Raw genomic sequence first — 13,265 nt, 5'->3', positions numbered from 1 at the left:
GTGGAAGTTTCTAAGCTAAAGTCGCCACAGTTCTCATAGATCATAAGGAGAGTATGGGAAGGAGAATTTTTAGCCAGTGCAAGAATTGAACCCACACTATAGACATTACTTTGCATCACAAGCCAGTCATTCAGCCAACTGAGATAAAGGTTTCTCCAGATACTTCAAAAGGAAAAGAGTAACTAAAGAGAGTGTTTACCCTTTAGAGGGTGAGTGTGGGGAATTAATAATGGACAAGGGCAGCATATACATACGAACACTACGATCTGCAAGTTCCCCTCCAAGCCTCTCTCCATCCTGACTTGAAAATATGTCACTGTTGCTTCAGTGTCAATGGAATTCCCTCCCTAAGGGTATTGTGGGTCAACCCACAGCAGGTGGACTGTAGTGGTTCCAGAATGTAGCACACCATCACTTCCTCAAGAGCAATTAGGGATGGGCAATAAATGCTGGGCAGCTAGCAATGTCCCCATTCCATGAGTAAATTAAAAAAAAGGAAACAGTGGATGAAACTGAACAGGTATTTTGCATCTGTCTTCATGCTAGAAGAGATAATAACATCCCAAAAGTAATTAGAAATCATGAGAATGAGAGGGAGAGCTGTAAAAAAAATTATAATTATATTATAATTTATAAATAATTAAATTATATATATATAATAAATAATTAAATTATATATACAATTATTAAATTATAAATTATAATTATAAATTAAAGGAGTAAATTAATCCAACTAAAACCTGAAAGTCTTCATCCTAAGGTCTTAAAAGACTGACTGTTGAGATGGTAGATGCATTGGTTTGATTTTCCAAAATTCCCTAGATGCCAAAGAAAGTCTCAACAGATTGGTAAATATTGACTAAAGTTCCTCTGGACAAGAAAGTAGAGAGACAATAAGCAAGAAACTAGAAACTGGTGAAATGAACATTTGTTCTAAGGAAATGTTTGAACATTTATTAAGGAGGTTAAAGCAGAGGATTTAGAAAATTAATGCAACTATGGTTTTTTGTTAGGGAAATCCTGTTTGACTAATTTATGAGAATTCTTTGGGACAATAACACATGCATGGATAAAGTGAAATATATGGATGTGGAGCAATTAGATTTTCAGAAAGCATTTAACAAAGTCCAACATCAAAGTTTACAGTATAAAATTGGAACTCATGGTGTAGGGAGGTAACCTATTAGAGGATTGGTTAGATAACAGGAAATGGAGAATAGGCATATGTGGGTAATTTTAGGTTGGCAAGTTATGGAGTACTACAGGGTCATAACAATTTACAATGCAGGTTCCAAATATGTGATTGCTGAATTTGATGGTTCAAAGATAGGTAGGAAAGGAAGTTTTGAAGAGGATGCAATAAGCTTGCTATGAGATGTATTTAGATTAAATGAAGTGAGAAATATTTGGCAAATGGAGTATGATATGACTAAATGTGAACTTTTCCATTTAGATAGAATAGAAAGCAGCATAGTATTTAAATAGAGAGTGTGCAAGAAATAGTACAGAAGAACCTGGGTATATTGGTAGGAATCACAAAATATTGCTATGCAGGTGCAGCAAGTGATTAGGATGGCAAATTGAATATTGTTGTTTATTGGAAGGGAAATGAAATATAAAAGTAGGGAGGTTTTACAACAGTTATACAGGGCATTGATAAGATGATGTCTAGAGTACTGTGTACAAGTCTGGTCACCTTATTTAAGAAAGGATATAGTTGCATTCAAAGCAGTTAACGTGACATTCACTTGCCTGGTTCCTGGGTTGAAGGTGTTATTTTATAAGGAATGATTGGACCTGTATCAATTGCAGAATAAGGGGTGATCTCATTGAAATGTATATGATCCTGAGGGCACTTGATAGGGTGGGTTCTGAGAGGATGTTTCCATTTGTGGGAGACACAATATCTCCCACTGAAGACAGAGATGAGGAGAAATTCCTTTTGGTTGGAGGGTCATGAATCTGTGGAATTTCCATCTCCTGAGAACAGTGGAGGTATGATCACTGAATATATTTAAGGCTGTGTTAGTTAAATTGTTGACTAACAAGAGGCACAAACGTAAAACAACTAGATAGCAAAGTAGAAGCCATAAAAAAGATTTGAATGGCCTACTGCTTCTCCTAATTCACACATAAATGTCAGCGAGACTGGCACATTGCGAAGAGATAACAGTTGATATTTCAAATTCAATATAGAGTCATAGACTTGTAGAAATGTTCAGCATGGAAACAGACCCTTCAGTCCAACTCGTTCATGCCGACCAGATATCCCAACACAATCTAGTCCCACCTGCCAGCACCCACCCATATCCCTCCAAACCCTTCCTATTCATATACCCATCCAGATGCCTTTTAAATGTTGCAATTGTACCAGCCTCCACCACTTCCTCTGCCAGCTCATTCCATACACGTACTATCCTCTGCATAAAAAAGCTGCCCCTTAGCTCTCTTTTATATCTTTCCCCTCTCACCCTAAACCTACGCCCTTTAGTTCTGGACTCCCCCACCCCAGGGAAGAGACTTTGTCTATTTATCCTATCCATGCCCCTCATGGTTCCATAGCCCTCTGTAAGGTCACCCTGCAGCCTCCGACGCTCCAGGGAGAACAGCCCCAGCCTGTTCAGCCTCTCGCTATAGCTCAAATCCTCCAACCCTGGCAACAGCCTTGTAAATCTTTTCTGAATCCTTTCAAGTTTCACAACATCCTTCCAATAGGAAGGAGACCAGAATTGCACACAATAGCCCAAAAGTGGCCTAACCAATGTCCTGTACAGCCACAACATGACTTCCCAGCTCCTGTACTCAATACTCTGACCAATAAAGGAAAGCATACCAAACGCCTTCTTCACTATCCTATCTACCTGTGATTTCCCATGCATACAGCCATTTTGATTATCCCTAATCAGTTCTTGCCTTTCCTGTCCCATAGGATTCCCTCCGACAAGTTGCCCACCACTGACATCAGACTCGCTGGTCTATAGTTCCTTGGCTTGTCCTTATCACCCTTCTTAAAGAGTACCACCACATTAGCCAACCTCCAGACTTCCAGCACCTCAGATGTGGCTATCGATGATACAAATATCTCAGTAAGAGGCCCAGCAATCACTCCCCTAGCTTCCTACAGACTTCTATGTTACATCTGATCAGTTCCTGGGGATTTATGCACTTTTATGTACTTCAAGATATCCAGCACATCCTCCTCTATGTAATATGGACATTTTACAAGATGTCACCATCTATTTCCCTACATTCTATAACTTCCATATCCTTTCCACAGTAAACACTGATGCAAAATACTCGTTTAGTATCTCTCCATCTCCTGCGGCTCACACAAAGGCCGCCTTGCTGATCTTTGAGGGGCCCTATTCTCTCCCTAGTTACCCTTTTGTCCTTAATGTATTGTAAAAACCCTTTGGATTCTCCTTAATTCTATTTGCCAAAGCTATCTCATGTCCCCTTTTTGCCCTCCTGATTTCCCTCTTAAGTATACTCCTTTTTCCTTTATACTCTTCTAAGGATTCACTTGATCTATCCTGTCTATACCTTACATATGCTTCCTTCTTTTTCTTAACCAAACCCTCAATTTCTGTAGTCATCCAGCATTCCCTACATCTACCAGCCTTCCCTTTCACCCTGACAGGAATATACTTTCTGTGGATTCTTGTTATCTCATTTCTGAAGGCTTCCCATTTTCCAGCTGTCACATTACCTTTGAACATCTTTCCCCAATCAGCTTTTGAATGTTCTTGCCTAATACCGTCAAAATTAGCCTTCCTCCAGTTTAGAACTTCGACTTTTAGATCTGGTCTATCCTTTTCCATCATTATTTTAAATCTAATAGAATTATGTGGGCTGGCCCCAAAGTGCTCCCCCACTGACACCTCAGTCAACTTCCCTGCCTTATTTCCCAAGAGTAGGTCAAGTTTATCCACATACTGAATCAGAAAATTTTCTTGTACGCACTTAACAAATTCCTCTGCATCTAAACCCTTAACACTATGGCAGTCCCAGTCGATGTTTGGAAAGTTAAAATCCCCTACCATAACTACCCTATTATTCTTACAGATAACTGAGATCGCCTTACAAATTTGTTTCTCAATTTCCCTCTATTAGGGGTGTATAATACGATCCCTAGAAGGTGATCATCTGTTTCTTATTTCTCAGTTCAACCCAAATAACTTCTCTGGATATATTTCCAGGAATATTCTCCCTCAGTACAGCTGTAATGCTATTCTTTATCAAAAACATTACTCCCCCTCCTCTCTTGCCTCCTTTTCTACCCTTCCTGGTGCAATTGTATCCTGAAACATTAAACTGCCAGTCCTGCCCATCCCTGAGCCATGTTTCTGTAAATGCTATGATATCCCAGTCGCATGTCCCTAACCATGCCCTGAGTTCATCTGTCTTCCCTGTTAGGCCTCTTGCATTGAATTAAATGCAGTTTAATTCATCAGTCCTACCTTGTTCTCTGTTTTATCCCTGCCTGCCCTGACTGTTTGACTCGCTTTGTTCTCAACTGTACCCGTCTCAGATTGAAATCTTTCCTCACTATCTCCCTGGGTACCCGCTCCCCCATCCCCACCACCTCCCCCCCCGCTCCCCACCTTACCAGTTTAAATCCTCCCAAGCAGTTCTAGCAAATCTCCCTGACAGTATATTAGTCCCCTTCCAATTCAGGTGCAATCTGTCCCTCTTGTACAGGTCACTTCTACCCCAGAAGAGATTCCAATGATCCAAAAATGTGAATCCTTCTCCCCTGCAGCAGCTCCTCATCCATGCATTCATCTACTCTATTCACGTATTCCTGCCCTCACTAGCTCATAGCACCAAGAGTAATCCAGATATTACTACTCTCAAGGATCAGCCTTTCATATTCCCGCCTAACTTTCTGTAATCTCCCTTCAGAATCTCAACCTTTTCCCTTCCTATGTCATTGGTTCCAATGTGTACAATGACCTCCTGCTGGTCCCTCTCACCCTTGAGAACATTCTGCACCCGCTCTGAGACATCCTTGATGTGGTACCAGGGAAGTAACAGACCATTCTGATTTTTCGCTGCTGACCACAGAAACATCTGGCTGTACCTCAGACTAGAGACTTCCCTAACACAGTTGATCTCTTGGAACCCAACGTACCCCTCATTGCATTAGAGCCAGTCTTGACACCAAAAACTTGGCTGTTCTTGCTACATTCCCCTGAGAATCCATCACTCCCCCCACCGCCCCCCGCCCCCCCCCCCCCCCCCCACAACAACCAAAATAGCATACTTGTTTGAAATGGGGATAGCCACAGAAGACTCCTGCACTACCTGTCTACCTCTCTTACCTTTCCTGGAGTTAACCCATCTTTGTGACTGTATCTGCAACTTTTCTACCTTCCCATAAATGCTATCCATCACATTCCCTTGCTCTTGTAAATTCCTCATTGCATCTAACTGTCTCTCTAACCGATCCATTCGATCTGATAGGATTCATAACCAAGGGCATTTATTGCAGATATAATTTTCAGTATCACCATAAACTTTCCCTAAATTCCCACATCTGACAAAAAGAGCATCTCACTCAACTAAAGGCCATTTTTGCTTCTTCCAATCTTTGGACCCAGAAAATAGCACTGTCTTATTCCTCTACAGAGCACTGCTCCAGGCTAACTTAATACTTACGGCTTATGTTTTTAAGTTTAATCAAGAAACATGTCTCAATAAAACATATCATCAAGAAAGAACCCACTCTACTCACTACTGCAGACTCACTGTAAGGCCATGCTTAAAATATCCACTTATCTGTCTCTGTGCTGTGACCTCTCCCAAATAGCTTCCTCCAAGATCAGTTGTGAATTTCACTGTTTATTAATTTTCCCAGATGCATTCCGATGTCCAACGATACATGAATTCAAACAGCAAAGGCAGTAACCGTGCAGGTTCACTGTTGTGTCAGTTAGCAGTGTTATCCCTTCTTTGCAAATGCCAATGGTCAGTGCTTGTATATCTATAAACAAAAGACTCATGAAAGTAAGCAAAAAGGATAGTGAATTTGCTCATGGATTGGCCAGACTTCAAGCATAATTCCAATTCCAGCCATTTCTGAGATTTTCTAGCAATCAAAGCTCCCCCAACCCCAGGAAAAGCAAAGGTGTCAGAAAGCCCTGCCAAGAGCAGGGTTCCTTTCTGCCAGGGATACTCGCTACCAGCTTTGTTGAAGTTTGGCATTGTATTGGTGTTTGGAATACCAAATAAGTTGAAGAAGCAGTCTAGTTTCCCCAAGGACTGTTTGATATTTTTTGGAACAGAAAATTACAATTTCTTTCCAATGCACAAAGGTTTGGAAGAGGCTCCATAGGATTCAGGTTAAGGCCTGGGCAATTAACCCCAAGAAAATATGCCCCACCGTGGATTTGTTAGCTGCGTGAATCCAAGTGTCCCAAGTACCTGGTGACACTCTGTATACTTCTGGGGTTACAGCATTAGAGCACTTGTGAGAGGAATTATGACTATCAGGATTTCAGCCAATGAGTTTTCAGAATCCATTGTCCTTTTGCCCATGGTTGTTTCTGTTTCTGTGCAGTCTGTGATGCTTCTCTCTGTCTCTGTTGTTTACTGTAGGTGTAAAGTTTTGCATTACAAAGCATAGGAATGGAATCACATCTTGAAAATTATAGTGTTGTCTTAGTTCTGCTGGTGTTTTTTATCTGTCCTCAGCTATGTGTATCTTTCTGGGTTTTTTTACTGTTTGATTATGCGACTGTAAGACTTGCAGGTCGCTGAGAGTTGGAAGGCCAGTAGAGGGCAGTCTGATGTCAGAGAGAAGGGCACATCGGAAGAGAGAGGGTTAAAGGTGTCATGGGGGATAATCAGATCCATTTCGTTTGAAGTATTGCAGTAAAAATGATTGATAGAAGAGGAGACAAACTGAAGGTGATACTTTACACAAAACAATAGAAGCTAATGAGAGAAAAGAATGGTTTTCCAATCAAGAGCAGTGTTGTCGTCACAGAAGGAAAAGCTAGGATGGTCAGCTGTAAGACTGAGATTGCAGGGCTAGGACATTGTGGAGGCTGGTCAAAGGAATGTAGGAATGGCGCACTGATACAGCAGATCTCAGAATATGGTATCCTGACATGAGAAAGCAGAAGATTGGAAAAGGTGTTTAATTGATACATCAGGAATTGAGGGTGTCTGTTGGTTGTTCCAGCAGCACTGGGCCTAGTATAAGGTTAAATTACTAAAAGCAGCAGCGTGAGGCAGAGAAGGTTGAGAAAGGTAGGACCTCACCAGCTGAAGTGGCTGAAGGCCTGAATCTAGACTGTGACAGATAACTGTTTACATTGAAAGTTCCAAGATTAATGCTTACGTTGGCAGTTTGCATTGAAAGTTTAAAAGTAATATTAAAATCAGTTTGATAACAGAAAGTTGATATATAGACTTTGATAATAATTTAATCAGCTGAAACAAAAACCAGGAAAGTTAGTTGGTACATAAGAATATAATTCTTTTTCTCCTTGTAGCCGTGAAAATGCAGCTGTCTGGAACGTTGTTTTTGGTATCAACAATCTGGACCATCCGTCTGAATCAATGCAGACTCGGAAAGTGAACCGGATTATCTTACACCCCCGCTATAACAGAGCATTTGTTGATTATGACATCAGTGTGGTGGAGTTACATGAAGAAATCATCGAGACCAGTTATGTCCGACCTGTCTGTCTACCCAGAAAGAATCAAGTAGCAGAACCAGATACTTACTGCTTCATAACAGGTTGGGGGCACACTGGCAACAGAGGTAAGAAAGGCCAATGGCAAATAATCCATTGATCACATTGTAAATTTGGAACAGCTGGTAATAATCTGGCCAACAATTCAGCAAGATGTTTAAGCCTATGACAGTGCGGCAATTATTCCAGACTAACAGCATGGTACTGAAAAGCTACAGTGTAAGAGCTGCCCCAATGGAAGCACCTCCTCCAGTGGTTCCCAGCATTACAGAAACCAGTCTTTAACCAATTCGATTCACTCCAAGTGATATCATAAAACGGTTGGAGGCACTGGATACTGCAAAGACTTTCAGCCCTGATAGCATTCTGGTAATAGTATTGAAGAGTCATGTTCCAAAACTTGCTGCTCCCCTAGTGAATGTGTTCCATAACAGTCATTGCACTAGCATCTACCTGACAATGTGGAAAATTGCCCAGGTTATGTCCTGTACATAAAAAGCAGGACAAATCCAACCCAACTGATTACCATCCCATCAGTCAACTCTTGATCATCAGTAAAGTGTTGGAAGGTGTCACCAGCAGTGCTCTGTCAAGCAGCACCTGCTCAGCAATAACCTGCTCAGTGATGCCCAGTTTGAGTTCCACCAGGGCCACACAGTTCCTGACCTCATTACAACCTTGGTTCAAACAGCGACAAAAGAGCTGAGGGGAGGTGAGAGTGACTGTCCTTGACATCAAGGCCACATACAATTGTGTAGGGTATCAAGGAGCCTAGCAAAACGGGAATCATTGGGAATCCAGGGGCAAACTCTCTACTGTTTGGAATCATAGCCTGATCTGTACGAAGATGGCTGTAGTAGTTGGTAGTCAGTCATCTCAGCTCTAGGACATCTCTGCATGAGTTCCTCAGGGTAGTGTCCTAGGCTCAACCATCTTCAGCTGCTTCATCAATGACTTTCCCTCCATCATAAGGTCAGAATGGGGATGTTCATCTATGATTGCACAATGTTCAGCACCATTCACAATTCCTCAGATACTGAAGCAGTCCATGTTCAAATGCAACAAGATCTGGTCAATATCCAGGCTTGGACTGACTACTGGCAAGTAACATTCACGCCACACAAATGCTAGGCTACGATCATAACCACTAAGAGACAATCTAACTACCACCCTTCACATTTAGTGGTGTTACCATCGCTGAATTCCCTACTATCAATATCCTGGGGGTTACCATTAACTAGAAACTCAACTGGACTCACCAAAAAAACACAGTGGCTACAAGAGCAGGTCGGAGGCGGGGAATACTGTGGTGAGTTACTTACCTCCTGATTCCCCAAAGTGTCTCCATCATCTGCAAGGCACAAGTCAGGAGTGTAATGGAATATTCCCCACTTGCTTGGATGAGTGCAGCTCTAACACACAAGAAGCTTGACACCATCCAGGACAAAGAAACCCACTTGACTGGCACTTAATGCACAAGCATCCACTCCCTCCACCAGCAATGCTCAGCAGCAGCAGCAGTGTGTACTATCTACAAAATGCACTGCAGAAATTCACCAAAGATCCTTAGACAGTACCTTCCAAACCCAAGAACACTTCCATCTAGAAGGACATGGGTAGCAGATACATGGGAACACCCCCTCCAAGCCACTCACCATCCTATCCTAGAAATACATCACCATTCCTTCACTGTCACTGGGTTAAAATCTTGGAATTTTCTTCCTAATGGCATTGTGGGTCAACCCACAGCAGGTGGACTGCAGCTGTTTAAGAAAGCAGTCCACCTTCTCAAGGGCAACTACGGACAGGCAATAAATGCTGACCAGTCAGCGACACCCATATCCCTGAAAAATGATTTTTAAAAATTACAATTATTGATGCTGGCTTTACATTCCAGATTAACCATTGGAACTTAAGTTTTGTCATGGTGGGTTTTGAACTCATGGCCTCTAACCATTAGCCTGGGCCTCTGGGGTCTCAGACTGAGAAAAGGCAGTAAAACCAAAGCAATAATACTTGGAAGTGGAGCTCCATTTTGAAGTGTACAAGACAAGTCAGACCAATATGTCATCTGCAAGTTGTACTGTTTTTCCCTTTGGGTTACTGATCTGGGGAAATTTCTACTGGATCACCAACTCCCCACCATTTCAGTGGCTGAGATTTGAGATGTTCCAGTCATTTGGTTAACCTAGAAATTAACTAAAAACTTCTGTTTGAGAAAAGACTATAAAACAACAGCCTTTTCTTTTATTCATTCATGTGATAGGGGTGCTTTTGACTGAGGCAGAATTTATTGCAGATCACTGAGTTGCCCTTGAGAAGGGGGTGGTGAACCACCACAGTTCATGTGCTCTGTTGGTTGACCACAATGCTGCTGGGGAAGGAATTCCAGGATTTTGACTCTTCAGCAACACTGAAGGAATGGTGATATTTCGGAGAGAAGATGGTGTGCGGTTTGGACTGAAACCTGCAGGTGGTAGTGTTGGTGGTGTTCCTGCATATCTGCTGCTCTTGGCTTTCAAGTTGGGTTTGGAAGATGCTGTCAAAGAAGCCTTAGGAATTTCTATGGTGCATCCTGTAGGTAGTATACACTGCTGCTATTGGTTGTCAGTGAAGGATGTGGATACTTGTGCATGTGGTGCTAATCACACCCATGCTTTCGCCGCATTGACTATAACTAAACTTTGGTGTCATCTGCAAACATAAAATTTGTGTTGATTTATAAGTAAATCATTATTAAACATAGTGAACAGGAGTGAAATAGGCACTGAATGTTGTGGAAGACCACGTTGCACTTTCTGCCACATTGAATAACTACACTTTATTCCTATTTTGAAGCCTGTCAACAATTCATTATGCCATTTATCCTCTAGCTCCAAATTCTCTGCCCTTATTCATTACTCCATTATGGGACAGTTTATCAAAGGTCTTTTGAAAATCTAGATAAATTATTATCTATTATATCACCTTTGTCTATTCCATCTGTTACCACCTTAAAGAAAATTGATAAATTTGTTATAGCAAGATTTTCCCTAGTGAAATACAGACTGACTGTTCATTATCAAATTTTTCGTTTCTGGATACATTTCTGTTCCCTCCTTTCAGTAAGGTTTTAATTATTGTTCCCACCACTGAGGTTAAGCTGACTGATCTATAGTGGATAGTGAAGAAGGTTATCTCAGAGTACAATGGGATCTTGATCAACTGAGTCAGAGGGCTGAGGAATAGCAGATGGCGTTTCATTTAGATAAATACGAGGTTTGCATTTTGGTATGGCAAACCCAGGGCAGGATGTATACAGTTAATTAGAACCATTACCTTAAGAATCATAAGAACTAGGAGCAGGAGTAGGCCATCTGGCCCTTCGAGCCCACTCCGCCATTCAATAAGATCATGGCTGATCTTTTCATGGCCTCAGCTCCACTTACCTGCCCTCTCACTATGTAACCCTTAATTCCTTTACTTTTCATAAAATTATCTATCTTAGTTTTAGAAACATTCAATGAGGGAGCCTATTGCACTGGGCAGAGAATTCCACAGATTCACAACCCTCTGTGTGAAGAAGTTCCTCCTCAATTCAGTCCTAAATCCATTCCCCCTAATTTTGAGGCTTTGCCCTCTTGCCCTAGTTTCATCCATCAGTGGAAACAACCTCCCTGCTTTTATCTTAACTATTCCCTTCATACCTTTATATGTTTCTATAAGATTCCCCCTCATTCTTCTAAATTCCAAAGCATATAATCCCAATCGACTCAGTCTCTCCTCATAAGCCAACCCCCTCAACTCTAGAATCAACCGAGTGAACTTCCTCTGTACCCCCTCTAGTGCCAGTACTTTCTCAAGTAGGGAGACCAAAATCATACCCAGTACTCCAGATGTGGCCTCACCAGTACCCCATACAGCTGCAACATAATTTCCTTGCTTTTAAAGTTCTTTCCTGAGCAATGAAGGGCAAAATTCCATTGGCCTTCCTTATTACCTGTTGCACCTGCAGACCAACCTTATGATCCATACACAAGGGCATCCAGGTCCCTCTGCACAGCAGCATGCTCCAATTTCTTACTGTTGAAATAATAGTCCTTTTTACTACTATTTCTACCAAAATGGATGACTTCACATTTTTCAACATTGTACTCTATCTGCCAGACCTTTGCCCACTCACTGAAACTTAATAGCAGGCCCCTGGGGAGTGTTGTCAAGCAGAGACACCTAGGGGTGCAGGTACATAGTTCCTCGAAAGTGGTGTCACACATAGAAAAGTTGCTGAAGGCAGTCTGCATGCTTGCCTTCTTCAGTCAGAGATCTGAGTACAGATTTTGGGATGTCATGTTACACCTATACAAGACATTGGTATGGCTACATTTGGAGTACTGAGTGCAATTCTCATCGCCCCACTATAGGAAGAAGGTTATCATACTGGAAAGGGTGCAAAAAGATTTACAAGAATGTTGCCAAGACTGGAAGTTATAAAAGTTATGTAACTTTGAGTTAAAAGGAGAGGTTGGACAGGCTGGGACTTTTTTTTCCCTGGAGCATAGGAGACTGAGGATTGACCATATAGAGGTTTATAAAATCACGAGGGGTGTAGATAAGGTGAAAAGCCAAGGTCTTTAACCTGGGGTGGGGGGAGTCCAAAACTAGAGAGCAGAAGTTTAGGGTGAGAGGGGAAAGTTTTAAAAGGGCCCTGAGGGGCAACCTTTTCACAGAGGATGGTAAACATATGGAATGAGCTGCCAGAGGAAGTAATGGGGGTGGGTACAATGACAACATTTAAAAGATTTTTGGGCAGGTACATTGATCTGAAAGGTTTAGATGGTTATGGGCCAAATGCAGGAAAATGGGATTAGTTCAGTTTAGGAAACCTGGTCAGCATGGATGAGGTGGGCTGAAGGGCCTGTTTCCATGCTGTATGCCTCTATGATGCAGGAAAGACCCCAGAGAATACTATTTCTCCAGGATGTCAAGCAAAGGGTGAGATCAGGAAAATCCCAGTGGAAATGTACCCCATTATTTCAAACAGGCTCTCTGCAGGAAGCACTACATTGCTGCTCAAGGGTGTCAAGTTCAATGATCTCAACTCAGAATACAGAAGGAGTTCATAGAAATCAGAAATACATTTGTTGCATTATCTCATTTAAAGAATTTGGTTTTCTCTAACAGAAAACAATATATTTTTATACCTCAAGACAAATATTTTAGTTTTCTTCAGTGAGACATTTAGTTATTGACTCAGTAACTTGAAAATCTTTCATATACTTGACTAACTTCTAAATTCTGCAAGAATTGGACTGATGGAACAATATCAAATGGAATAAATACTTTTTACTCCCACTCTCTCTGTTTTCTATTTCACAGTAAGTTATCAATCCACTTCTCCCATAATTCATAGAACATAGAACATTTCATCGCAGTACAGGCCCTTCGGCCCTCGATGTTGCACCATCCAGTCATACCAATCTAAAGCCCATCTAACCTACACTATTCCATGTATGTCCATATGTTTGTCCATTGACGACTTAAATGCACTTAAAGTTGGCAAATCTCCTACCGTTGTAAGCA

The 13,265-nt window shown here is 41.5% G+C and overlaps 1 protein-coding gene across 6 annotated transcripts in view; it reads left to right on the top strand.

The window, feature by feature from the left end:
* corin (corin, serine peptidase) overlaps positions 1-13,265 on the top strand; it is a 266,366-nt gene that overhangs the window by 245,000 nt on the left and 8,101 nt on the right. For all 6 annotated transcript variants that reach the window (XM_072568771.1, XM_072568751.1, XM_072568761.1 and 3 more), the window contains one exon: positions 7,503-7,774. In XM_072568771.1, the coding sequence (XP_072424872.1) occupies positions 7,503-7,774 (272 nt within the window). The remainder of the gene's footprint in view (positions 1-7,502; positions 7,775-13,265) is intronic.

Source organism: Chiloscyllium punctatum, chromosome 1, assembly GCF_047496795.1.
Source record: "Chiloscyllium punctatum isolate Juve2018m chromosome 1, sChiPun1.3, whole genome shotgun sequence".
Lineage (NCBI taxonomy): Eukaryota > Metazoa > Chordata > Chondrichthyes > Orectolobiformes > Hemiscylliidae > Chiloscyllium > Chiloscyllium punctatum.
The sequence above is the reverse complement of the archived record's forward strand: the minus strand, read 5'-3'. Positions and strand labels throughout refer to the sequence as shown.